This window comes from Bubalus bubalis, chromosome 1, assembly GCF_019923935.1.
Source record: "Bubalus bubalis isolate 160015118507 breed Murrah chromosome 1, NDDB_SH_1, whole genome shotgun sequence".
NCBI classification, from domain to species: domain Eukaryota; kingdom Metazoa; phylum Chordata; class Mammalia; order Artiodactyla; family Bovidae; genus Bubalus; species Bubalus bubalis.
The window spans coordinates 38,638,848-38,664,110 of record NC_059157.1 but is presented as its reverse complement, the minus strand read 5'-3'; the positions used below and the strand labels follow the sequence as shown (position 1 = coordinate 38,664,110).

General features: G+C 39.9%; 1 protein-coding gene, 1 long non-coding RNA gene and 1 pseudogene across 2 annotated transcripts; all 3 read left to right on the top strand.

The window, feature by feature from the left end:
- On the top strand, positions 1–3,747 carry LOC112586094 (beta-defensin 130B). The gene is made up of 2 exons (XM_025289523.2): positions 1–62; positions 3,472–3,747. Exons 1-2 carry the CDS (start codon positions 1–3, stop codon positions 3,647–3,649), a joined length of 240 nt encoding a protein of 79 aa, XP_025145308.1. The 3' UTR covers positions 3,650–3,747.
- A 6,814-nt stretch (positions 3,748–10,561) lies between these two features.
- LOC123332728 lies at positions 10,562–11,958 on the top strand. Its single transcript, XR_006549717.1, has 2 exons — positions 10,562–10,803; positions 11,529–11,958. It is a non-coding gene; the product is annotated as an uncharacterized LOC123332728 (long non-coding RNA).
- A 5,063-nt stretch (positions 11,959–17,021) lies between these two features.
- LOC112585950 lies at positions 17,022–23,976 on the top strand (annotated as a pseudogene).
- The last annotated feature ends 1,287 nt before the right edge of the window (positions 23,977–25,263 follow it).

The window sequence follows — 25,263 nt, the reverse complement described above, 5'->3', positions numbered from 1 at the left end:
ATGAGACTCCATTTATTGCTTTCTGTTCTCCTTCTCTCTTTGGCTATAATACCAAAAGGTAGGTGGTGAATAACTATAGAGCTGGATTTCTTAGGAGACCTACTCAGACACTGAGTTATACCATGGCCATCTTGACTCAGACCTTAACGCACAGTTTCAGGGATACAGAGGTCCAACATGAGTGTCCTCCTTAGAACTGATGGGGTCCAAATTGGGAAGAAAGACAAGGATTTCCATCAACAGAAAACAAGTTCCAAGAGCTCCATGATTACAAAGAGGGGCTCAAATATAGGTGGAGGGGGAGAAGCCTTGACATCTGACTCAAGGATATAAATCAAGTAGCTTTCACAAGGGCCCCCATCTCCAAAAGAGACAGTGGAAATGGCAGCTATTGGTTCAGACTTGGTTAGCAAATGAACGTGACCTGGTATCTATTGGCAAAGGAATATTTGTGAAGGGTGCAAGTTAGGTGTGTAAGACAACTCAACAACAACAAAAAAGAATTCTATCGAGTTATTAAAAACCAACAGGGGGCAGGGGAATTTGGAAAAAGCACAGAAATTTGGGATGGCGCTTCAGTGGCAAAATTTTAAGCATAATGGAAAATAAGCAGAAAGGAATTCTAACAGTTCGAGGTACATCCTTGGTGCTCATGATTGAGAAGCTGGAATATTAAAGTGTAGATGAAGGAGAAAGGGAACGTGTCGTTTTCAGGCTGGGTCATTCAGATCCTTGTAAAACTGTTCACAGCAGGGTATTTCCACCCCTCAACATCTGGCTTCATTTGGGTAACTCTCTCTTTTCCTTGAATCATTTATAACATTCTTTCAAATACAATCGAATATATTGACTTGTTTGATCTTTACCTGATCTATGAATATCTTAGGAACTCTGATGTATAGTTGTCCCCTTGATTTGTGAACTCTTGAGGGAGTTCACATAATTCTCATCTGGCCCTCAGTTCTGTCAGAAGACAACACACTTGCAGTGACAGCTAATATAAAATTACACAATGTTAAGGACTTAAAGATAGAGGGCAATTTAATAGTTAATTTCTTAATTTTACAGATAAGAAGATCCATGTCCACACAAAGAATGTTTTCACTAAGATCACATAGGTAGGGGCAACACTACAGCTGGAACTGAGTATTTCTTTTTAACTTTTACTTTATATTGGACTATAGCCAATTAACAATGTTGTGATAGTTTCAGGTAGACAGCAAAGGGACTCAGCCGTACATATATATGAATCCATTCTCCACCCAAACTGCCTTCCCAACCAGGCCACCATATGACATTGAGCAGCGTTCCATGTGTTTTCAAGTAGGACCTCATTGTTGAACCAAGTATTTTTAATCTGGGTCAGTGTTGTTTCCATTAATCTATACCCACAAAGTGGTAACTCTAATTTCTTGCAGGCTTTTTAATCTCCTAATTAGACACTGAGGAACCTGAGAAGATTTTTAAGGTTCCTCTTTGGGGAGTCACAGTGTCTTTGAAACATGTTACTTCACTTAACTCTAAACTCTTTTTCTTCAGTGTTTGTGGTAGGCATGTCCATTCGGCTTAATATTCTGGCATTATTATTCGGCATAATATTCGGCATTATTATTACACTAGTCTGTAGATTTTCCTGATCAGTGTTCCTTAAAATTAGATAATAGTGATAAATTCTCAGATTGCTGAAAGCAATTGCATCAAGGCAATTATGTCTGCATGATTGATTAGTGAATATTTTATTTTATTTTTAATTTTTTGTTCATGCTTGCTTTCCACCACTTAAGCTAAATTCAATTCAACATAAATTACTGTCTCCATCCAAAGTCATACATACCCCATGTTAAGAACCTTTTTTTTTTTTTTAATTAAAAAAGAAAAAGTTAAGGGGGATAGTTCTCCTGGAAGTAAAGATCCAGCCAAAAGTCATCACTGGAGTAGGACAAAGGATATGGCAGTGGTTCAGTTATAGGGTGAAAAACAATTTTTAAAAAGATTATCCTAAAACAAAGACCAGAAATAACTGACAGGAAAATAAGACTCCAAGAAATCTAGGCCTAAGATTTAGAGAAGTTCTTAGGGACTGGACACCCACAAATACAATCATATATCCAAGAGTGGGGACCAGACAGTCAAAAACAGGCTGGAGACAGGAAGTTTTAGAAGGAATAAGAGACAAATAGTGTGTGTGGTATCAAAGAATACGTATCTGCATTCAGTGGTAAAGAGTGTGTACTGAGTGCCTGCTACTTCCCATGGGCTGTGGGAAACACAAAAGATGCAGCGGGAAGCAAAAGAAAGGACGTCTTCCCACAATACAAAAGACAGACACTAGGTAAATGATAACAAATTTATCTATAATTATAAATTTTGCCAAGTACAATGAAGAGGAACAGAGTATTAAAAGTGCCTGAAGCATGTGGTCATGGTCAATTTGCAGCATCTGGGAAGAGTTTCTTGAGGTATGCCTTTTGAGCTGAAAACTAGGAGGTACGTGTTCATGGATAAACCACTTGCAAGGAGCCCTCAATGCTTCTGGCAAAGGAAGAAGTCGGTGTAATTTCCCTAATGCAGAAGAAACCACAGTGTCTGCAAAGAACGGCAAGAAGGCCCCTAGAAGACAGCAGTAGTTTATACCAGAAAATGTGCCACGCGTGTCATGGCATTACGCACCAGTAAAAGCTACAAAAGCCAATGCTAAATCTGCAGGGGTGCTTCAAGAATGAGGGCAAGGACTTCCCTACTGGCCCAGTGGTTAAGAATCCAACTGCCAATGCAGGGAACACAGGTTCAATCCTTGGTCGGGGAAGATCCCACATGCCACAGGGCAAGTAAGCCCGTGCGTCACAACTGCTGAGCCTGAGCGCCCTAAAGCCCATGTTCCTCAACAAGACAAGTCACTGCAAGGAGAAGCTCCTGCACCACAACAGAGAGTGGCCCCTACTTGCCACAGCGAGAGAAAACCTGGCCTCAGCAACAAAGACACAGTAGCCAAAAACAAACAAATTAATAAAAAAGAACAAGAAGGGCAAGTCTGCCAGACTTTATACTGGAAAGTGGTAGATCACTAGTATCTCTATCACCCAGGAGTTTCAGTTTACCCTTAAAGTAGGATTATCTACAGGTTTTAGGCAGCCTATGAGCCTGAGATGTCTTTCCTTTTTTTAACACTACTTCCACTATTCTTTCTTTATAGTTTCTCTTCCTGGTTCTGCCACAGAAGGAGTTTCAAGTGTAGGGTAGCTTCCTTCTTTTCTAATCCTGAGATAATTATCTTTTGAGGTACCCAAACAGAATGGAGCCTCAGAAACCACCGGCAACTGTGTAGAAATAGATAAAGGGTATCAGTAATAATAGGTAATATCATTTATTCTATCTCAAAGCCATTCTTCTGTAAATGTATTGCTTTATGTACACTATCAATACATGGATGGTGAATTAATGATGTTGTTAAATCTCTTTCTGTGCAGCAAGGACTGGCCTTATTCCAGGACAGAAACAGTGTAATCTGCTGAAAGGGGTGTGCAGAGACGGAGGCTGCACCACTATAGAACAGCCCATTGGTGTATGTAATGAAGACAAAAGATGTTGTAGAAAGTGGTGGATATTTTTTCCCTATCCAACGCCAGCTCCCAAATCAAAATCTCCTTGATAAGAGCCAACTGTAGGCTCTTCAAACTCTAGAACACATGCATGAACTTCATAGGCTCCAGCTTGGCCCAGAACTCCAGAACTTGAGGATAAATTATACAGACTCCTCTTAAACTTGTTTTTTCTCCATTGACTGGAAATAAATGTCCTAATTCTACTTGTATTCATCCCTGGGGAACTTCTTCTCAATGCACCGCCAGCATCTTAAGAACTACAAGACTGAACTAAAAGACAGGCCATCTCATACCCTAAAAATGATTCTCTTAAAAAGATAAAGTTTTAAAATAAGAAAAAAAATCATAAGGGTAAGAAATAACAATAGGTAGTTTTGCTTATCTAAAGGGGAATATTAGACTTCCTCTTCATCTGACTCTGAACAAAAATCATTTTCATTGTTAAGATAGACCTACTTGGGTGGCCTGACTCAAGGTCTGTTCATCACGTGATCCTGCTAACCGGGGCACCTGAGCTGGAGGCTTTTGTCCCACTCAGTCCTGCCAACACTAGCTGAGGCTGGTCTCGCCCCCTTTCCCCAGGCCCTGGGGGAGTTAAACACAAGAACTCTTCCCTGTGAGGAGGTTCATGGGTAGACGACAGAGAGCTAAGAACTCAGTGAGCCCTGCTCGTTCTTTCCAAATGTGCCACGAGATCATTCCACATTCTGGCTGAAATCATTTCCACATAGTAATTCTGGATAATTCATACTTTGTGCTGCGTGTATACTCAGTCCCTTCAGTCATGTCCAACTCTTTGGAACCCTGTGGACTGTAGCCCACCAGGCTCCTCTGCGCATGGGATTCTCCAGGCAAGAATACTGGGGTGGGTTGCCACACCCTCCAGGGAATCTTCCCAAACCGAGGATCAAACCCATGTTTTCTGCACCACCTGCATTGCACGTGGATTTGTACTTTATAGCTAAGAAAATGAAAGGGGGAGAGAGAGGACAAGAATGTTACAGGATACAGGTTTCACAGGATGGAAAAAAATCTATTGAATGAGGCCAAATGACTCCACAAACACCTCTGCTTAGCCTTCCTCCAGATGCCCTCCACACCCATCTCACAAAGCAAGGCAATCTCTCCCTCCTTTGTGTTTCTACACACACAGGCATACCTCCATGGGAGTTCTTCACTCATTTTAGTGAATTTGATTTAATTCAGTTGCACTGAATTAAAGTTTGGTTTAATTTGGTGACACTGAAATTTCCTGAGATAACAAAACTGTCAGATGTGGATATGTTAATAATAAATTATCTAGAACATCCTGGGTTTTTATATGAATATAAATGTTTTGATAAAACTTTGATTATCCATAATTGTTAAGATATCCTTTGTAACTGAAGAACCTCAAAACTGAGATGATGAAGACTAGTTACATTCTAGGAGGACTAGAGATAAATGTCAAATGTTGAAAAGACAAGTTGGTTGCTCCACAAATTTCTAGAATGGCATTTTGAAATAAATTCTTCACCTTTGTCTAGTTTATTTTATTCTCTTTTCCCCTTACTTGTCTAATCCACTCAAAATACAACAAGGATTCAATAAAGAAACAATTTTGTTAATGAAGTTCATGTTAGATTTGAGTAATACAAACCAATAAGTTCCTTTTAACTTATATTTAATGAACACTTTATCATTTTATTACATTTTTGAAAACTTAAAAGTTAAAAAAAGCTTTTAAATATGACATAGTTTGCCACAGAAGATACTGTATTATTTTAGATTCATATGCTCAATAAAACCAGAATTGGCATACACCATGGGAAATCGTGTCAACTATAGAATAGGAGGTGATAAGGCTGAAGGAGGAAAACATCTGGGCTCAGCAAAGCAGACTCTGCCTCCTAATCCTGTGTTATTATACCTTAACAAAATGCAAGTTAGCCATCACTGTTCCACTCAAGAAAAGACAAACCATGACCCCTCGTGGCTAAAAGCCTCTTTCCATTTTTGACAGTTTTCAGTTTCCCCAACAGCTAAGAAGTTGTAGCTTTTCTAGCAGAGTACGCAGCATTAGATAAAAAATTGGAAAAATATAATAAGTATATACTATTAATAAATATATGGTAAATTGGAATATACAATAATCATTGAAAATACAGGTTTAGCTTGCATACTAATGGAAGTTATTTTCGAATAAAACTCATTAAGATGGTTCTGGTTTCCCTTTTCTATAGAACTAATACTTAATATGATGCAGTTAAATAAAGAAAATAAATTGGAAATGGGTATTTTAAATTCTAGTAACGCATATAAATATAATGCATATAATAAATACGCATATGTAAACTGACAGCCTTAGGAGTCTCATACATCTTCATGACTCAACTAATAGAAATCATCAGCACAATGCCCATAAGTGAAGTAGTCACCCTCCCCAATCATTTCTAAGCAATAGGTCTTTGGCTATAATTCAAAACAACAAAAGAAGGGGAGTAATTGTAATTGTTAACTCAACCCAAAACATATGTGCAATTGTGTCATAAATACATATGAACTCATCAAATTTACTCAGAATACTAGAGAAATAGAGAGGCTAACATTTGTCCCAAGCCCTCATGAGTTCCTCAGCTGGAATTAAGGCACTTTGTATCCAAAATCATTATTTAGGAGAAATATTAAAGATGATCATTTTCTTATAGGAAGAAGGAAAAGAATAGCAAGTTCTAAGAGAGGGAAGGCTAAATTGGGAGATTAGGACTGACACATACATACAACAAAATAGATAGAAGGGATTAGATCTGGCAGACAGAGTGCCTGAAGAACTACGGAGAGGGGTTCATAACACTGTACAGGAGTCAGTGACCAAAAACATCCAAAAGGAAAGGAAATGCAAGAAGGCAAAATGGTTGTCTGAGGAGGTTTTACAAACAGATGAGGAAAGAAGAGACTTGAAAAGCAAGGGAGAAAGTAAAAGATATACCCAACTGAATGCAGAGTTCCAGAGAATAGCAAGGAGAGGTAAGAAGGACTTCTTAAATGAACAATGCAAAGAAGTAGAGAAAAACAATAGAATGGGAAAGACTAGAGATCTCTTCAAGAAAACTGGACAGATCAAGGAAGTATTTCATGCAAGGATGGGCACAGTAAAGAACAGAAACGATAAGGACCTAACAGAAGCAAAAGAGATTAAGAAGATGTAGCAAGAATATATAGAACATACAAAAAAGATCTTAATAACGTAGATAACCATGATGGTGTGGTCACTCACCTAGAGCCACACATTCTGGAGTGTGAAGTCAAGTGGGTCTTAGGAAGCATTACTACCAACAAAGCTTGTGGAGATGATGGAATCCAGCTGAGCTATTTCAAATCATAAAAGATGATGCTGTTAAGGTGCTGCACTCAATATGTCAGCAAATTTGAAAAACTCAGCAGTGGTCACAGGACTGAAAAAGATCAGTTTTTATTCCAATCCCAAAGAAGGGCAATGCCAAACAATCTTCAAATTACCATACAATTACACTCATTTCCCATGCTAGTAAGATTACGCTCAAAATCCTTCAAGCTAGGCATCAACAGTATGTGAATTGAGAATTTTCAGATATACAAGCTGGATTTAGAAAAGTCAGAGAAACCAGAAAGAAAATTGCCAACTTTTGTAAGATTATAGACAAAGCAAGGGAATTCCAAAAAAACCCATCTAATTCTGCTTCATTGACTATGCTAAGCCTTTTACTGTGTGGATCTACAAACTGTGGGAAATTCTCAAAGAGATGGGAAGATCAGACAACCACCTGTCCCTGAGAAAACTGTATGCAGGACAAAAAAACAACAGTTAGAACCCTACATGAAACAACTAACTGGTACAAAATTGGGAAAGGAGTAAGGCAAAGCTGTAGATTTGAGAGAGCTAAGCCTTAGGAAGGTTGATAAGGAGTCTAGGGCCCTCAAGGAGGAAGAGGTCTTGGACCCCTTGAGGTTTTTTTCTATATTGCGTTGTCTTAGTCACATAAGACATTTTTTCTTAAACTCTGAGTTTTTATGACAACAATCTTTAAGACTAACTTTCTTTAAGCCCAGAGCTAATGATTACACAACAAAATAACTCATCTTGCTCAAGGATATGTTTTTCCTTAGGCTCTGTACTAATGATTATATAATAGCAATGTATCTTGCTGGACATGAACCTTCTGACTAATCTTGTATATTGTGGGAGTGGGCCTGGTAAAGTATGCTGCTGCTGCTGCTGCTAAATCACTTGAGTCGTGTCCAATTCTGTGCGAACCCATAGACGGCAGCCCACCAGGCTCCCCTATCCCTGGGATTCTCCAGGCAAGAACACTGGAGTGGGTCGCCATTTCCTTCTGGGGCACTCCCTCTTCTGATGTCTATGCTGAAACTTTCTCTGTCCTTTTTAACTTTAATAAAACTCTGCTACACAAAAGCTCTTGAGTGATCAAGCCTGGTCCCTGGTCCCAAAGCTAAATCTTCTTCAGAGATGACAAATTCGACATTGTTCAGTGTATAGCTATCATATTGTCATCCTGTTTATTTAACTTATATGGAGAATGCATTATGTGAAATGCTGGGCTGGATGAATCACAGTCTGGAATCAAGATTGCTGGGAGAAATATCAACAGCTTCCGATATGTACACGATACTGCTCTAATGGCAGAAAGTGAAGAGGAACCGAAGAGCCTGTAGATAAGGCTGAAAGAGGAGAGTGAAAAAGCTGGTTTACAATTCAACATTCAAAAAACTAAGATGATGACATGCAGTCCCATCACTTCATGTCAAATAAAAGGGGGAAAAGTGGAAGCAGTGACAGACTTTATTTTCTTGGGCTCCAAAATCACTGCAGATGGTGACTGCAGCCATGAAATTAAAAGACACTTGGTCCTTGGAAGAAAAGTTATGATCAACCTAGACAGCATATTAAAAAGCAGAGACATCACTCTGCCAACAAAGGTCCATCTAGTCAAGTTATGGTTTTTTCCAATAGTCATTTACTGATGTGAAAGTTGGAACATAAAGAATGCTGAGTGCCAAAGAATTAATGCTTTCAAACTGTTGTGTTGGAGAAGACTCTTGACAGTTCCTTGGACTGAAAGAAGATCAAACCAGTCAATTCTAAAGGAAAACCCTGAATATTCTTTTAAAGGACTGTTGCTGGACTCCAATACTTTGGTCACCTGATGTGAAGAGCCAACTCATTGGAAAAGACCCTGATGCTGGAAAAGAGTAAAGGCAAAAGGAGAAGTGGTGACAGAGAATGAGATGGTTAGATAATACCATCAACTAAATGGACATGAATTTGAGCAAATTCCAAAAGATAGTGAAGGACAGGAAAGTGTGGCATATTGCAGTCTGTTGGGTCACAAAGAGTCAGACACAACTTACTGACTGAAGAACAACAATATACACACAACTACATATAAAACAGATAATCCATAAGGACCTACTGTATACCACAGGAAACTCTACTCAATATTCTGTAAAACCTATAGATGAAAACAATCTTTAAAAAAAAATCACTCTTTCAGTCAGAATTACCTCAGAAATCTCCTACTTTTCATCATTTCCCACAGAAACCTCCTTCTTTCTGTCAGAATTCCATCAGAAACCTCCTTCTGTTTGTGACAATTCCTTCAGAATCATCCTTCTTTCTGTGAGAATTCTCTCAAAAACATACATCTTTCTATCAATATTCCATCAGAAACTGCTTTCTCTTTCTCAAAATATCCTCAGAAACATCCATCTTTCTGTCAGATTCCCCTCAGAAAACTCCTTCTGTCAAAATTCCCTCAGAAACCTTCTTTCTCTCAAAATATCCTCAAATCTAATTTTTTGTCAGATTCCCCTCAGAAAACTTCTTCTGTCAGAATTTCCTCAGAAACTTACTTTGTACTCTGAGGATTCTTCAGAAACATTCTTTTTTATGTCAGGATTCTCCCACAAATCACACTCTTTCTCTCAGAACTTTCTCAGAAACCTCGTTCTTTCTGTTAAAATTGCACAGAAACCTCCTTTTTCTCAGGAGGAGGAGGAGGTCATAAATACATCTTTCAAAGCCCCTCATTTGTAGAGGGAGTGACACCATCAGTAAGGAGACACTAGCACATTAAATACATCATCCATCTGTCTCTGATAAAGGAAAATGAGACACCTTCCTGAGTCATGAATTTGATGGTTTTTAGACCACAGTAACGGAGAAGGCAATGGCACCCCACTCCTGTACTCTTGCCTGGAAAATCCCATGGACAGAGGAGTCTGGTAGGCTGCAGTCCATGGGGTCACTAGCAGTTGGACATGACTGAGTGACTTCACTTTCACTTTTCATTTTCATGCATTGGAGAAGGAAATGGCAACCCACTCCAGTGTTCTTGCCTGGAGAATCCCAGGGACGGGGGAGCCTGGTGGGCTGCCGTCTATGGGGTCGCACAGAGTCGGACAGGACAGAAGCGACTTAGCAGCAGCAGCAGCAGACCACAGTAAAGTATAAGCTGTGTTTGACCTGAGATGTCGCACTCTATCACAGGCCAAGGACACAAGGGCAAGGTCTCCAGAATGCAGCCCACTTTTCCTCCCTTCCCACACTACTTAAAAGCTTATCCTGGTTCATAACCATTTCTGGTATCTCTGCAGGCTTAGGGCGAGACCCAGCCCCAGTTTACACCTAGATTCTGAATATACCAGCCTTGGACTGGACTGATGTGGCTCCTAGCAGCCCTCAGACTCTCCCAGGACTTTACGAAGAAGGTAAAAGCTTAGAAGGACCACAGTGGGCACAGGTGAGCTTCCAACTAATGTATGCCCCAGGACTGCATCCAGGAGCGCGCAGGTCTTTCCCGTCACAGACAGCCAGACATGAGCCAGCCCTACTGGAGAACCCAGAGCTCAGAGGCATCATAACAGCCCTGTGCTCACTCACATCAAGCTCTGAGATATGTAATTAAGTCCTGGGGGGAATGGGCGTGGTCTGCTTTGTAAGGAACCTTGGCATGAAGCATCAGGAAATACGTCATATTGTCATCACTGTGATATTACGGGAATTGCAGCTGCTGAATGCTTCTCCCTATGGCTGCAGACCTGGAGCCTTTATAAAGTGAGCGACCACACTGTCCTGTCCAGTCTCAGCTGGGAAGCCAGGCAGCCATGAGGCTCTTCTACCTTCTCTTTGTGTTACTCTTCTTGTTCTTGCTGCCTGTTCCAGGTAAGATGCATTGGGAAATGAGAGGGCTGAACAGATAGAGAATTTATCATTCAGAGTCAGCCCTCTCCATTCTTCTGGGGCTTTTAGACAAAGTAGATTTATTGTCTAGGAACTAGACATCACCAATTTGTTTTTTTTTCTGACAAGACCATTAAAAATCTGAAAGTAGTTGTCTCCATCTCTTCCGATTAGTCAATCAGCTCACAAACCACCCCTTCATGGGAGGATTGTTATACTTGTTCATGAGACAGGAAGAAAGTGATGTAAAACTTTAATGCCAACAGGAAAAATGGGCTTAATCTGAGGACAGACGCACAGATTCCCATTTTTTAGCTTAGTGGTTGGAGGTAGAGTCTTTTGGCCTCTTAAGGGCCCAAAGGACTGTTGCAGCTCCTGCCACCTAGGTGTCACTTTGTAGTGCTGTGGTTAATAATTTAATGTTATTTAATAATTTATGTTTCTTAATGTTATTTAATAATAAAAATGTTATTGAATAATAATAGTACATAATATTTAATAATATTAAATAATAAAATGCTATTTAATAATAATATCTAATAACAAAATTTTATTTAATAATAATAAAAATGTTATTTAATAATTTAAAGTTATGCCATTAGGTCACCGTTTTGATGAAGCATGTACCAGATGGTGACCTGATGTACTGTGTTCATTGCTTGTACCCAAAGAACATGTGTACTTAGACATTACTTGTATTTAAACAGCTCATGTACTTAAACATCATGAAGAATGGGAGCATCATGAAAACATCCACCAAGAAACGGGAAAAGCATCAACAGTAGATAAAGATCAGGAACAGTAGGATTTGGGGAATACCATTTTTCTCCTTTGATCTGGCCAGTCAAAGGGTCAATCAGGTTTTTTCCCATTTCCCTCATGTGCAAACTCTGAACTCCTTTGAGAACAAAGAACTTTGTAAGTTATAAAATGGCACACACCTAGACTCACAGTGTGGTCCCCTCCACGCATGGACGCATGTAGTGGATGGTGCTCCCCCTGGGACTCTGGTGCGCTGACCACGGCGACTGCCCAGCTGCTGCGAGCCAGAGGAAGGTGCTTTCCCCTGGACGGGTGAGATTCATTTGCTAAGTGTTATTGTAAATTCACTTCTTTCCTTTCGCTTTGATCCTTGATTTGTACTAGCCTAAATACTTTAATAAATTGGTTTCTGTTACCAACCTGTGGACTACATCTTGAATTCTTTAAAAGAACCACTGAAGCAAAGCAAAATGTTTTTGGCATAGTCAGCATGTGTCGAGATGTGATTGCTTTTTCATGGTAAAGTTGATCCTATTCCAGGATGGGAAGATCCTTCTTTCAGCAGTTTAGCTCAGGAATGAGAAAGGGAGCTGGACTATGTGAAAACTGGGACACTGTAATGTGGTGTGCTGAGCCACTGGACATGTTGGGGCAGCTTCCCATGGTTAACTTGGAGAAAGCTAAGGAACAGATTCTTTTTTGGAAAACAAGGTTGGTGTTTGTTCATGGCTTATAGGAAAATACATACTAGGAAGGCAGAATTGGAAACTGAAAAGGTACAAATAGAAAAAGAAATTCTGGATTTACAAAGCCACACGGCTATGTTGCAATGTCAAAATTGAGTCTTACCTGATCAGCTTTCTAGATATCAGACAGTGTCAGAGAAAGCAAAAGTGCATGGGGCTAAATACAAATTATCTTCACTGCAAGGGGTGAGTCAATCAACACAAGGTACAGGTTGTCTTGGCCCATGCCGGCCCTGATTGGGACCCTGCTACCTGGGACGGTGATATCTGGGATAATGAGGAAGATGATGAATACATGGATAATGATGATAGTGTAGAAAAGTCAAAGGAAGGAGAACTTTGTCAGGCAGAACTGACTTTACATGGAAAGATGGAGCAAAGAGGGGGCCATGCTCCCACAACTAAAATGATATACAAGGATTATACAGAAGAGATGAATGATATACCGTCCCACAGCATGCAACAGGCTGGAGAGCCGCTTGTAGCCTGGCTGGTCCAACTGTCTGAAACAGGGGGTCATGGAATAGTTCCAGATGACCAAGACTGTATTAAATTTATCCCTATATTCCATGACCCACAAGTTCAACAAGCCTTTGGTGATTGGAATATTAATTATGGGCAGGGACCTGTAGCTTTGCTACAACTATGTGCTGCGGGACATGGAATTAAATGCCCTACTCTTGGCTCTTGGCCAGCTGCACCAAATCTTGGTATATACTGTGGGAGTGTATACAAAGATTGAAGGAAGAGGGTATGAAAATTTCTCTATATAATAGACAGGGACCAGCTACTATACATAATACTGCTTTGGATGCAAGTAGCTGTAACCAAATTATTAAAACTGCTCCAGCTGCATATAAGAACATTATTGTGATTTTATTGTTCTCTGATGGAGAAGGCAATGGCACCCCACTCCAGTACTCTTGCCTGGAAAATCCCATGGATGGAGGAGCCTAGTGGGCTTTAGTCCATGGGGTTGCGAAGAGTTGGACACGACTGAGCAACTTCACTTTCACTTTTCACTTTCATGCATTGGAGTAGGAAATGGCAACCCACTCCAGTGTTCTTGCTTGGAGAATCCCAGGGATGGAGGAGCCTGGTGGGCAGCCATCTATGGGGTCTCACGGAGTCGGACACGACTAAAGCGACTTAGCAGCAGCAGCATTATTCTCTGAAACTGGAAGCCCAATTCAGGAAGTTATTGAGAAAGTGCAGCAATTAGGAGATCTGGGAGAATGGGAAAATCCGAAGGCAAAAGGTAATGGTGGAAATAATGGCAATGGCAAGCACCAAATGTCAGGAAAGATATGTTTGCTGCACTGTTGAAAGCTGGAGTGTCTTTTGCAGAAATTGATGGAAAAACAACTGTGGCATTATGGCAGAAGTATAAAGCTCTGCGCTTAGTTGCTCTGTCGTGTCCAACTCTTTGCAACCCCATGGACTGTAGCTCACCAAGCTCCTCTGTCCATGGAGATTCTCCAGGCAAGAATACTGGAGTGCCATGCCCTCCTCCAGATGATCTTCCTAACCCAGGGATCAAACCCAGGTCTCTTGCATTACAGGTAGATTCTTTACTGTCTGAACTACCAGGAAGCATAAAGAGAAAGGCCTTCATATCCAAAAGGCTGAAGTAGAAACTAAAGATCTTGGAAACAATAATCCATTTTCCCAGGTCATTTCTCCTCCTGCTTCTTCTGTTATATTCAGATTTGTTGCCCAAATGAAGGGAAGGCCAAGCCCTGGAGCTTTCCAAGTCAGATTGGTTACTAAAGACATCTACCTACATGTGCAAATTCAGATGTTTTGGGAAAATGGATCTAAAACAATTATTAAAGTATTAGTTGATACTGGGCTGGAGGCCAATTTAATTTATGGAAATCCAAAGATCTTTAAGGAGCAGTTATTATTTCAGGATTAGGAGGCAAAGAATCTAAAGCTGTACAAACCTCATTACACATGAAAATTAGCTATTTACCTAAAAGAGAATATCAAGTTATGATAGTTCCCATTCCGGAATACATAATTGGAATAGACATTTTAAAGGGGCTCACTTTAAACCTAGATGACGGAAAATACCAATTTGGTGTGCACATGATTAAATTAGTAGCTCCAGTGGTTGTTGGAAAATTGTTGGAGCCTCCAGTGACCCTCCCAGAAACTACTCAGGTGGTCACACAAAAGCAGTACTGTATTCCAGGGAGGGCAAGAAGAAATTACTATTAAAGAACATGTTGATGCAGGAGTCTTAATTCCTGCTCGAATGGAATGAAATAATCCTGTATGGCCTGTAAGGAAATCTGATGGATCTTGGAGGGTGACAGTAGACTATAGAGAACTTAACAAACACACTAGGCTTTTAACTTCAGCCATCCCTGATGTTGTTAACTTTAATTGAATAAGTGCAGAAACATGCTGGTACTTGGTATGCTGTCATAGATTTAGCTAATGCTTTCTTTATTGATCCTTAACAGTGGGATCAGTTTGTCTTCACATGGCAGGGGCAACAGTATACCTTTACTACACTATCCCAAGGATATATTCATAGCCCTACAATTTATCATGGTATTGCTGCTAAGCGTTTGGATGAGGTGGCTCTACCTACAGGAATGCAGATTACTCATTATATTGATGATAATCTCTTTGAAGGATCTGATGAAGAACAAGTGAGGACTCAGCTGGATGTAATTATCCAGCCCATAAAAATGAAAGGATGGGAAATAAATCCTGAAAAAATTCAAGGTCCAAGACAATCAGTAAAAATTTCAGGAATAATTTGGAACAAAGGAAAATAAGAAATACTCCCTAAAGGCAAGCAGAAAATTTTGGAGCTTGTTCCTCCCCAACCTAAGAAACAGTCCCAAAAGTTTATAGGATAATTTGGCTTTTGGAGGCAGCATATTCTTCATCTCAGGCAGATATTACAATCTCTTTATAAAGTAGTCAGGAAGAAATATAATTTCGAATGGGGAGAGGCACAGAAGTTGGCTTTTGAACAAGCTAAAATAGCCATTCAAACTGCTTTGGATTTATGGCCCATTAGAGAAGGCGCTATGAAATTACAGGTGTCTATGGATGAGAATTATGCAAACTGGAGTCTATGGCAAAAACAAGAAGGGGAAAGAATGCTTCTAGGATGTTGGTTACAAAAAATTCCTAAGGCCAGCACTCCCTCTGAAAAACAATTGGTAGCCTGCTATTGGGCATTAATTGACACAGAGGCTATGACTTTATATCATAAAATACAATTAAGGCCAAATATTCCCATTATAACTTGGGTTATGAGTACCCCCAAAACTCACTGAATTGATTATGCTTAAGAGTCTAGTATAATTAAATGAAAATGGTATACTCAAGACCAGGCAAAACCTGGGCCATCTGGCCTTCTGTTATTACATGAATGAATGTTTGACTGTTCTGATGAAGAAGCTTCCCAATTACAATATCAAAAACCAACAGAAGAATCACCCATAAAACAGAAAATAGAATATTAACAGTTAACTAAGGAACAAAAGCATCATGCATGGTTTACACATGGTTCTACTACATATGCGGAGGCAACCTGACATTGGAAAGCTGTGCCTTATAATCCTGCAACTCAAAGAGTAATGGCCACTGAAGGGGAAGGGGAAAGTAGTCAATTTGCTGAGTTATTTGCAGTTTTCCAAGTGTTGTGGGCAGAGGATTTTAAAGAATGTCATATCTATGCAGATTCATGGTCAGTAACTAATGGTCTTACTACCTGGATGCCTCAATAGAGAAAACATAACTGGGAACTTGGATCTAAACACATATGGGGAAAGGAATTGTGGCAAGATACTTGGGAAATATATTCACAGACTAATGTTTCAGTTTTTCCTGTAGATGCACATGTACCTGAGATAACAGAAGAAAGAAAAAATAACAGGGAACCTGATCACTTGGCTGAAATCAACAGTGCATCCATTGTCCCTGATTCTGAACTAGAAGGATTAGCATTATGGGCTCATCAGAAAGCCAGACATCTCCATTGTATATTCTTGCCTCCTTTGTCAAAGATAAGGTGTCCCTAGGTGCATGGATTTTTCTCCGGGCTTTCTATTTTGTTCCATTGATCTATATTTCTGTCTTTGTGCCAGTACTATATTGTCTTGATGACTGTAGCTTTGTAGTAGAGACTGAAGTCAGGCAGGTTGACTCCTCCAGTTCCATTCTTCTTTCTCAATATTGCTTTGGCTTTTCAAGGTTTTTTGTATTTCCATACAAATTGTGAAATTATTTGTTCTAGTTCTCTGAAAAATACCATTGATAGCTTGATAGAAATTGCATTGAATCTATAGATTGCTTTGGGTAGTATACTCATTTTCACTATATTGATTCTTACAATCCATGAACACAGTGTATTTCTCCATTTGCTTGTGTCCTCTTTGATTTCTTTCACCAGTGTTTTATAGTTCTCTATATATAGGTCTTTTGTTTCTTTAGGTAGATATATTCCTAAGTATTTTATTCTTTTCGTTGCAATGGTGAATGGAATTGTTACCTTAATTTCTCTTTCTGTTTTCTTATTGTTAGTGTATAGGAATGCAAGGGATTTCTGTGTGTTGATTTTATATCCTGAAACTTTACTATATTCATTGATTAGCTCTAGTAATTTTCGGGTGGAGTCTTTAGGGTTTTCTATGTAGAGGATCATGTCATCTGCAAACACTGAGAGTTTTACTTCTTCTTTTCCAATCTGGATTCCTTTTATTTATTTTTCTGCTCTGATTGCTGTGGCCAAAACTTCCAAAACTATGTTGAATAGTAGTGGTGAGAGTGGGCACCCTTGTCTTGTTTCTGACTTTAGGGAAAATGCTTTCAATTTTTCACCATTGAGGATAATGTTTGCTGTGGGTTTGTCATATATAGCTTTTATTATGTTGAGGTATGTTCCATCTATTCCTGCTTTCTGTAGGGTTTTTATGATAAATGGATGTTGAATTTTGTCAAAGGCTTTCTCTGCATCTATTGAGATAGTCATATGATTTTTATTTTTCAATTTGTTAATGTGGTGTATTACATTGATTGATTTGTGGATATTGAAGAATCCTTGAATCCCTGGGATAAAGCCCACTTGGTCATAATGTATGATATTTTTAATATGTTGTTGGATGCTGTTTGCTAGAATTTTGTTAAGGATTTTTTCATCTATGTTCATCAGTGATATTGGCCTGTTCAGTTCAGTTCAGTTGATCAGTCATGTCCGACTCTTTGCGACCCCATGAATCGCAGCACACCAGGCCTCCCTGTCTATCACCAACTCCCAGAGTTCACCTAAACTCATGTGCATTGAGTCAATGATGCCATCCAGCCATCTTATCCTTTGTCATTCCCTTATCCTCCTGCCCCCAATCCCTCCCAGCATCGGGGTGTTTTCCAATGAGTCAACACTTCACATCAGGTGGCCAAAGTATTGGAGTTTCAGCCTCAGCATCAATCCTTCCAATGAACACTCCGGACTGGTCTCCCTTAGGATGGATTGCCCTGTAGTTTTCTTTTTTTTGTGGCATCTTTGTCAGGTTTTGGTATTAGGGTGATGGTGGTCTCATAGAATGAGTTTACCTTCTGCAATTTTCTGGAAGAGTTTGAGTAGGATAGGTGTTAGCTTTTCTCTAAATTTTTGGTAGAATTCAGCTGTGAAGCCGTCTGGTCCTGGGCTTTTGTTTGTTGGAAGATTTCTGATTACAGTTTCAATTTCCATGCTTGTGATGGGTCTGTTAAGATTTTCTATTTCTTCCTGGTTCAATCTCTTTAGCAAGTGGTGCTGGGACAACTGGTCAACCATTTGTAAAAGAATGAAACTAGAACAACTTTCTAACGCTATACACAAAAATAAACTCAAAATGGATTAAAGATCTAAACGTAAGACCAGAAACTATAAAACTCATATAGGAAAACTCTCTGACATAAACCACAGCAGGATCCTCTATGACTCACCTCCCAGAATATTGGAAATAAAAGCAAAAATAAACAAATGGGACCTAATGAAAATTAAAAGCTTCTGCACAACAAAGGAAACTATAAGCAAGGTGAAAAGACAGCCTTCAGAATAGGAGAAAATAATAGCAAACAAAGCAATGGACAAAGCATTAATCTCAAAAATATACAAGCAACTCCTGCAGCTCAATTCCAGAAAAATAAATGACCCAATCAAAAAGTGGGCCAGAGAACTAAACAGACATTTCTCCAAAGAAGACATACAGATGGCTAACAAACACATGAAAAGATGCTCAACATCACTTATTATCAGAGAAGTGCAAATCAAAACCACAATGAGGTACCATTTCACGCCAGTCAGAATGGCTGCTATACAAAAGTCTACAAACAAATGCTGGAGAGGGTGTGGAGAAAAGGGAATCCTTTTACACTGTTGGTGGGAATGCAAACTAGTGCAGCCACTATGGAGAACAGTGTGGAGATTCCTTAAAAAACTGGAAATAGAACTGCCTTGTGACCCAGCAATCCCACTGCTGGGCATACACACCAAGGAAACCAGAGTTGAAAGAGACATGTGTACCCCAATGTTCATCGCAGCACTGTTTATAATAGCCAGGACATGGAAGCAACCTAGATGTCCATTAGCAGATGAATGGATGAGAAAGCTGTGGTACATATACACAATGGAGTATTACTCAGCCATTAAAAAGAACACATATGAATCAGTTTTAATGAGGTGGATGAAACTAGAGCCTATTATACAGAGTGAAATAAGCCAGAAAGCAAAACACCAATACAGTATACTAACACATATATATGGAATTTAGAAAGATGGTAAAAATAACCCTGTATGTGAGACAGCAAAGGAGACACAGATGTATAGAACAGTCTTTTGGGCTCTGTGGGAGAGGGTGAGGGTGGGATGGTTTGGGATAATGGCATTGAAACATGTATATTATCATATATACATGTGAATTATCATGAATTATACATATATACATGTATATTATCATATATACATGTGAAACGAATCGCCAGTCCAGGTTCGATGCATGATATGATACAGGGTGCTCGGGGCTGGTGCACTGAGATGACCCAGAGGGATAGGATGGGGAGGGAGGTGGGAGGGGAGTTCAGGATGGGGAACACGTATATACCCATGGCAGATTCATGTCAATGTATGGCAAAACCAATACAATATTGTAAAGTAATAAATAAATAAATACAACTGAGAAGAAAAAAAAGAAGTTAGACCAAAAAAAAAAAAAAAAAAAAAAGAAAGCCAGACATCTTGGTGAAAAGGCTACATATAGAGGCGGGGGCAAAATCATGGTATTCCTGCAACACAAGATGTAATAAAAATGGTAATAGCTCACAGTCTAATACATCGGCATCTAACCAAGTGCCCCCTTTCTCAAAGATTAACTGGACAATTACAATGAGGAACATTACTTGGCAAGATATTGCAGACTGACTATATTGGACCTCTACCAGTTAGTCAGGAATGCCAATAGGTATGTACAATAGTAGACACTTATTCTGGATATCTAGTTGGTTGTGCTTACAAACATGCAAATCAGCAAAATACAATTGAAACTCTAGAAATTATTACTCCATACTATGGTACCCCAGTTCAAATTCTAAGTGAAAATGGATCATACTTTAAAGTTAAGTTAATTAAAACCTATGCCCAGACAAGCAATATAGAATGGATTTATCATATCCCTTATTATCCCCAAGCAGCCGGTTTAATTGAATGGATGAATGGACTTTTAAAACAACACTTATTAAAGTTAGGAGTGGGAGAATATAAACAATGGAAAGATAATTTATTTGAAGCCTTGCAACAATTAAATAATAGACCTATTGGACAAAGTGAAACCCCCTTGATGAGAATGGTGAGTCCTAATCTTAGTTTATCTGTGACCCTCATTTCAAGATGGGATGCAACCTTAGAGTATTAGGAAATGCAACCAGGAGCTATGAAATCTTTTAAAGCTACTCCTGAAGCAGCTGGATTGGATCTATATTCTATTGAACAGACTCATTTAAATCCCTCAGATACTAAAGTGCTTCCTACAGGAATTGGAATTAAATTAACTCTGAAACATCTTGGCTTGATTAAAAGCCTTTCTAGCCTGACCATTAAAGGTATACAAGTCTTGGGAGGAGTAATAGACAATGATTATCAAGGGGAAATTAAGGTTCTTTTACAAAATGGTAGGGACCACCTGGTGTTAATTGCTGCTCCAGATCAGATTGCACAATTATTCATTTCTCCCTACTTACATTTAGAGTTATCTATTGGAATGCCCCTTGCCTTGCAAACCCTCCGGGGAGACAAAACGTTTGGATCCTCTAATCTAACGTGTCCTGGGGCTAAAATATGGTTTAAGTTACCCTATATGAATAAACTATAACCAGCTGAAGCTATAGCCCAAGGCCCAAAAATGTAATTGTTGCTAAGACTACGGGAATGGAAACACCTAACCATATCCCTTTACAATATTGCTACGCTCAAGAAACTTAAAATATATATAATGTTTATCACACAAACTGACCTAATAGATCTTTTCCTGAGAACCTTTGTCGCTTGGACACAGGCCGACCCACAGGACAATGTCTTCCTCTCTTGGGCCTGCTTCTATGCAACCTTCCAGAGCCAGTCATACTGTTGGGCCTGTGGAGCTCTATCACTATCTTCCACTCATGGACCTTGGTGGGTGTCACCCTTAAATGGACCTGACTTTTAAGAATATGTCATTTTATTCAAGAAAATCAAAATCAAACCAGAAGTTTAAATGTCCTTAATATGACTTGTTAACTTGGTGTAACAATACTGATGGATTAGGACACAATTTGCATTTTGATTATGATCAAGCAAAAAGAGTTGCCTGTGACTATTATATGAAAGAAAGAACCAATGCTAGCCATGCCCATAGAGGAACCAAAGCTACACGATATGGTACCCTACAAATATGCCAAATTTGGGACCAATATAAATGGGTAACTTCAGAAAAGGGACGATTGATAAAGGCAGCCCCAATTTGCTGGGAATAAAATAATCATACCAAATTGTATCCTAATAGTACTAAATCTCTAGCATTCCTACCAACATCTTGTGTAACATCTTGATTAAATTTGTGTAATCAAACAGAAGCAGTGAATCATATGAATTCACCAGATTCAGTCATATGGCCAGGGACTGATTGGATAAACAACCCAGGCATATGATTTTAGCCCCAAATGGAACTCACTGGATATGTGGGGTTAATCTTTGGTCCTGGTTACCCACAGGATGGACTGGAAGATGTACCCTGGGACTGTCATTTGCACGTGGTCAAATTAAATGAATTACTACACACCCCAGCCAATTTCCCTATAGCACAGGCAAGATAGACACGATCTGTGTTCCAGTGGTATGGCTACTTAGCTGCAATATTTGTGCCATCACTTGGCACCATTGACATAATGCTTATAGTAGAAGCCTTGATTAATTTTAAAAAATAAGCTTTAATGTGCAAAGCCATACTTCAGAATAGAATGGCATTAGATATATTAACAGCAGCACAGTAAACTTGTGCCATAATTCACACAGAATGTTGTGTGTTCATCCCTGATCATAGTGCTAATATGTCAAATTATCTTCAACATATGAAGGGAGTGATCAATAAGTTAAACAACCCTAATGTATCTATATGGGACTCTTTGCTGTCTTGGTTTTCCACACCTTCACATTGGATAATGCATGCTTTGGTTTTTCTAATCATACTTCAGTTCAGTTCAGTTCAGTCGCTCAGTCATGTCTGACTCTTTGTGACCCCATGAATCACAGCATGCCAGGCCTCCCTGTCCATCACCAACTCCTGGAGTTCTCTCAGACTCACGTTCATAGAGTCAGTGACGCCATCCAGCCATCTCATCCTCTGTCGTCCCCTTCTCCTCCTGCCCCCAATCCCTCCCAGCATCAGGGTCTTTTCCAATGAGTCAACTCTTTGCATGAGGTGGCCAAAGTACTGGAGTTTCAGCTTCAGCATCATTCCCTCCAAAGAAATCCCAGGGCTGATCTCCTTCAGAATGGACTATTGGATCTCCTTGCAGCCCAAGGGACTCTCAGGAGTCTTCTCCAATACCACAGTTCAAAAGCATCAATTCTTTGGTGCTCAGCTTTCTTCACAGTCCAACTCTCACATCCATACATGACCACTGGAAAAACCATAGCCTTGACTAGACGGACCTTTGTTGACAAAGTAATGTCTCTGCTTTTGAATATGCTATCTAGGTTGGTCATAACTTTTCTTCCAAGGAGTAAGCATCTTTTAATTTCATGGCTGCAATCACCATCTGCAGTGATTTTGGATCCCCCAAAAATAAAGTCTGCCACTGTTTCCACTGTTTCCCCATCTATTTCTCATGAAGTGATGGGACCAAATCATACTTACTGTCTTGTTAATTGTATGTTATTGTGCTATGCAATGTTTATCAAATCACATGCACAGTTAATGTTAATGGTTATAGTTACTATAATACTTGACTCCCTTGTGACTTGTAACATGAGGGTCAAAATGTAGTGCAATGGCTAATAATTTCATGTTACCGTACCATTCAGTCACTGTTTTGATGAAGCATGTACCAGATGGTGACCTGATGTACTGTGTTCGTTGCTTGTACCCAAAGAACATGTGTACTTAGACATTACTTGTATTTAAACAGCTTATGTACTTAAACATTATGAAGAATGGGAGAATCATGAAAACATCCACCAAGAAAAGGGAAAAGCATCAACAGTAGATAAAGATCAGGAACAGCAGGGTTTGGGGAATACCGTTTTTCTCCTTTGATCTGGCCAATCAAAGGGCCAATCAGGTTTTTTCCCATTTCCCTCATGTGCAAACTCTGAATTCCTTTGAGAACAAAGAACTTTGTAAGTTATAAAATGGCACACACCTAGACTCACGGTGCGGTCCCCTCCACGCATGGACGCATGTAGTGGAGGGTGCTCCCCCTGGGACTCTGGTGCGCTGACCACGGTGACTGCCCAGCTGCTGCAAGCCAGAGAAAGGTGATTTCCCCTGGACGGGTGAGATTCATTTACTAAGTGCTATCGTAAATTCACTTCTTTCCTTTTGCTTTGATCCTTGATTTGTAATAGGCTCAATACAGAATACATTGGTTTCTGTTACCAACCTGTGGACTACATCTTGAATTCTTTAAAAGATTCACTGAAGCAAAGCAAAACACAGTTGAAGAAGTGGCTGCCATGGTCACGCCACCTTTGAGGCTGAGCTGAGTTCACAGAAACGTTGTTAGTTGCTAGCCTCACCTTCTCCTTTACTCCTGATGGTATAGAAAAGAAAAAAGAAATCAAAGAAAGGCACCAGATAACTTATTAGAGGGATTCCAAAAGCCTAGGACTTGTACCACGGCCTTCCTAAAACCTTCCCGTGTGCTCCGTTTCTTTCCTGCAGGCAATGGCGGAATCACAATCGGGTTACAAAAGTATTATTGCAAAATAAGAAGAGGCCGGTGTGCTCAAATTGGCTGCCTTCCAAAGGAGGAACAGATAGGCCACTGTTCCCTGAGTGGCCGAAAATGCTGCCGGAAGAAGAAATTAAAAATCCGGAAACACAAGGAGAACGTCGCAAAGCGTGAAAATGCCTCCTTGAAGACTCCAGAAGCCAAATCAAATTAAAGACTTTTTACAAAAAATTAGAACCTTGATTATTATTTTCATTATTATTTTTTAGCATTGTTTATTGTGCTAGTTGTTACCAAACAGGCAACTTAGAAAGTATGACAGGCAACTTAGAAAGTGTTAATGACTCACCTTTAATTCAAATAAAGTATAACCCATAGTGAGAGGGTCCAAACTGATGTTCCGAAGATTGTCAGATTTTATTCCTCTTTCACAGCTTTCACCCTCCAATGACACTGGACCGCTTGTTCTTTCTGAAACACTTACTTTGCCTTCTGTCATCCATCTGAGCTTTACAGTCTGTCCATCTGTTATAGCATCTCCCCACCAAATCCATCTCTGAAACTTCAGGGCATCCCTGAGGGTCTTCCCAGGTCCTTCTGAGCACTTTACAGCTCAGAGATATGGGGAATCTGGCTCCTCCTCAATTCTGCCCTTGGCTTTCCTCTCACTCTTGCCTCTGTTCTGACTGACCTCAGGCCTGGATGAAATCTCTCCTCCAGCTATGTGTCCAAACCCATCTCTCAGATCAGTTGCTCAGTCGTGTCCGACTCTTTGCGACCCCATGAATCGCAGCACGCCAGGCCTCTCTGTCCATCACCAACTCCCGGAGTTGACTGAGGCTCACGTCCATCGAGTCAGTGATGCCATCCAGCCATCTCATCCTTTGTCGTCCCCTTCTCCTCCTACCCCCAATCTCTCCCAGGATCAGAGTCTTTTCCAATGAGTCAACTCTTCGCATGAGGTGGCCAAGGTTCTGGAGTTTCAGCCTTAGCATCATTCCTTCCAAAGAAATCCCAGGGCTGATCTCCTTCAGAATGGACTGGTTGGATCTCCTTGCAGTCCAAGGGACTCTCAAGAGTCTTCTCCAACACCACGGTTCAAAAGCATCAATTCTTCGGCACTCAGCCTTCTTCACAGTCCAACTCTCACATCCATACATGACCACTGGAAAAACCATAGCCTTGACTAGATGAACCTTTGTTGGCAAAGTAATGTCTCTGCTTTTGAATATGCTATCTAGGTTGATCATAACTTTCTTCCAAGGAGTAAGCGTCTTTTAATTTCATGGCTGCAGTCACCATCAGGGGCACCTCAAATTTTACCTCCTTCTTAAAAACACAGTTGGTTTCACCAACAAATATGATCTTTCCTTTTAAAAGGGTTCCGACCTGAGTGCTTCATCTATGAGCCTTACTTGATTTTTGCATTCACTACATTTGCATGTTTCTAATCTCCATATGCAGTTGCAGGATTTTGAAGGGCACTTCATCATTTCATCAC

Excerpts from the sequence above, each read along its gene's own strand:
- LOC112586094 (XM_025289523.2), top strand. The coding sequence starts at position 1 with ATGAGACTCCATTTATTGCTTTCTGTTCTCCTTCTCTCTTTGGCTATA. Across the intron at positions 63-3,471 it reads GCTATAATACCAAAAGGTAG|GACTGGCCTTATTCCAGGAC; the intron begins GTGGTGAATAAC and ends CTGTGCAGCAAG.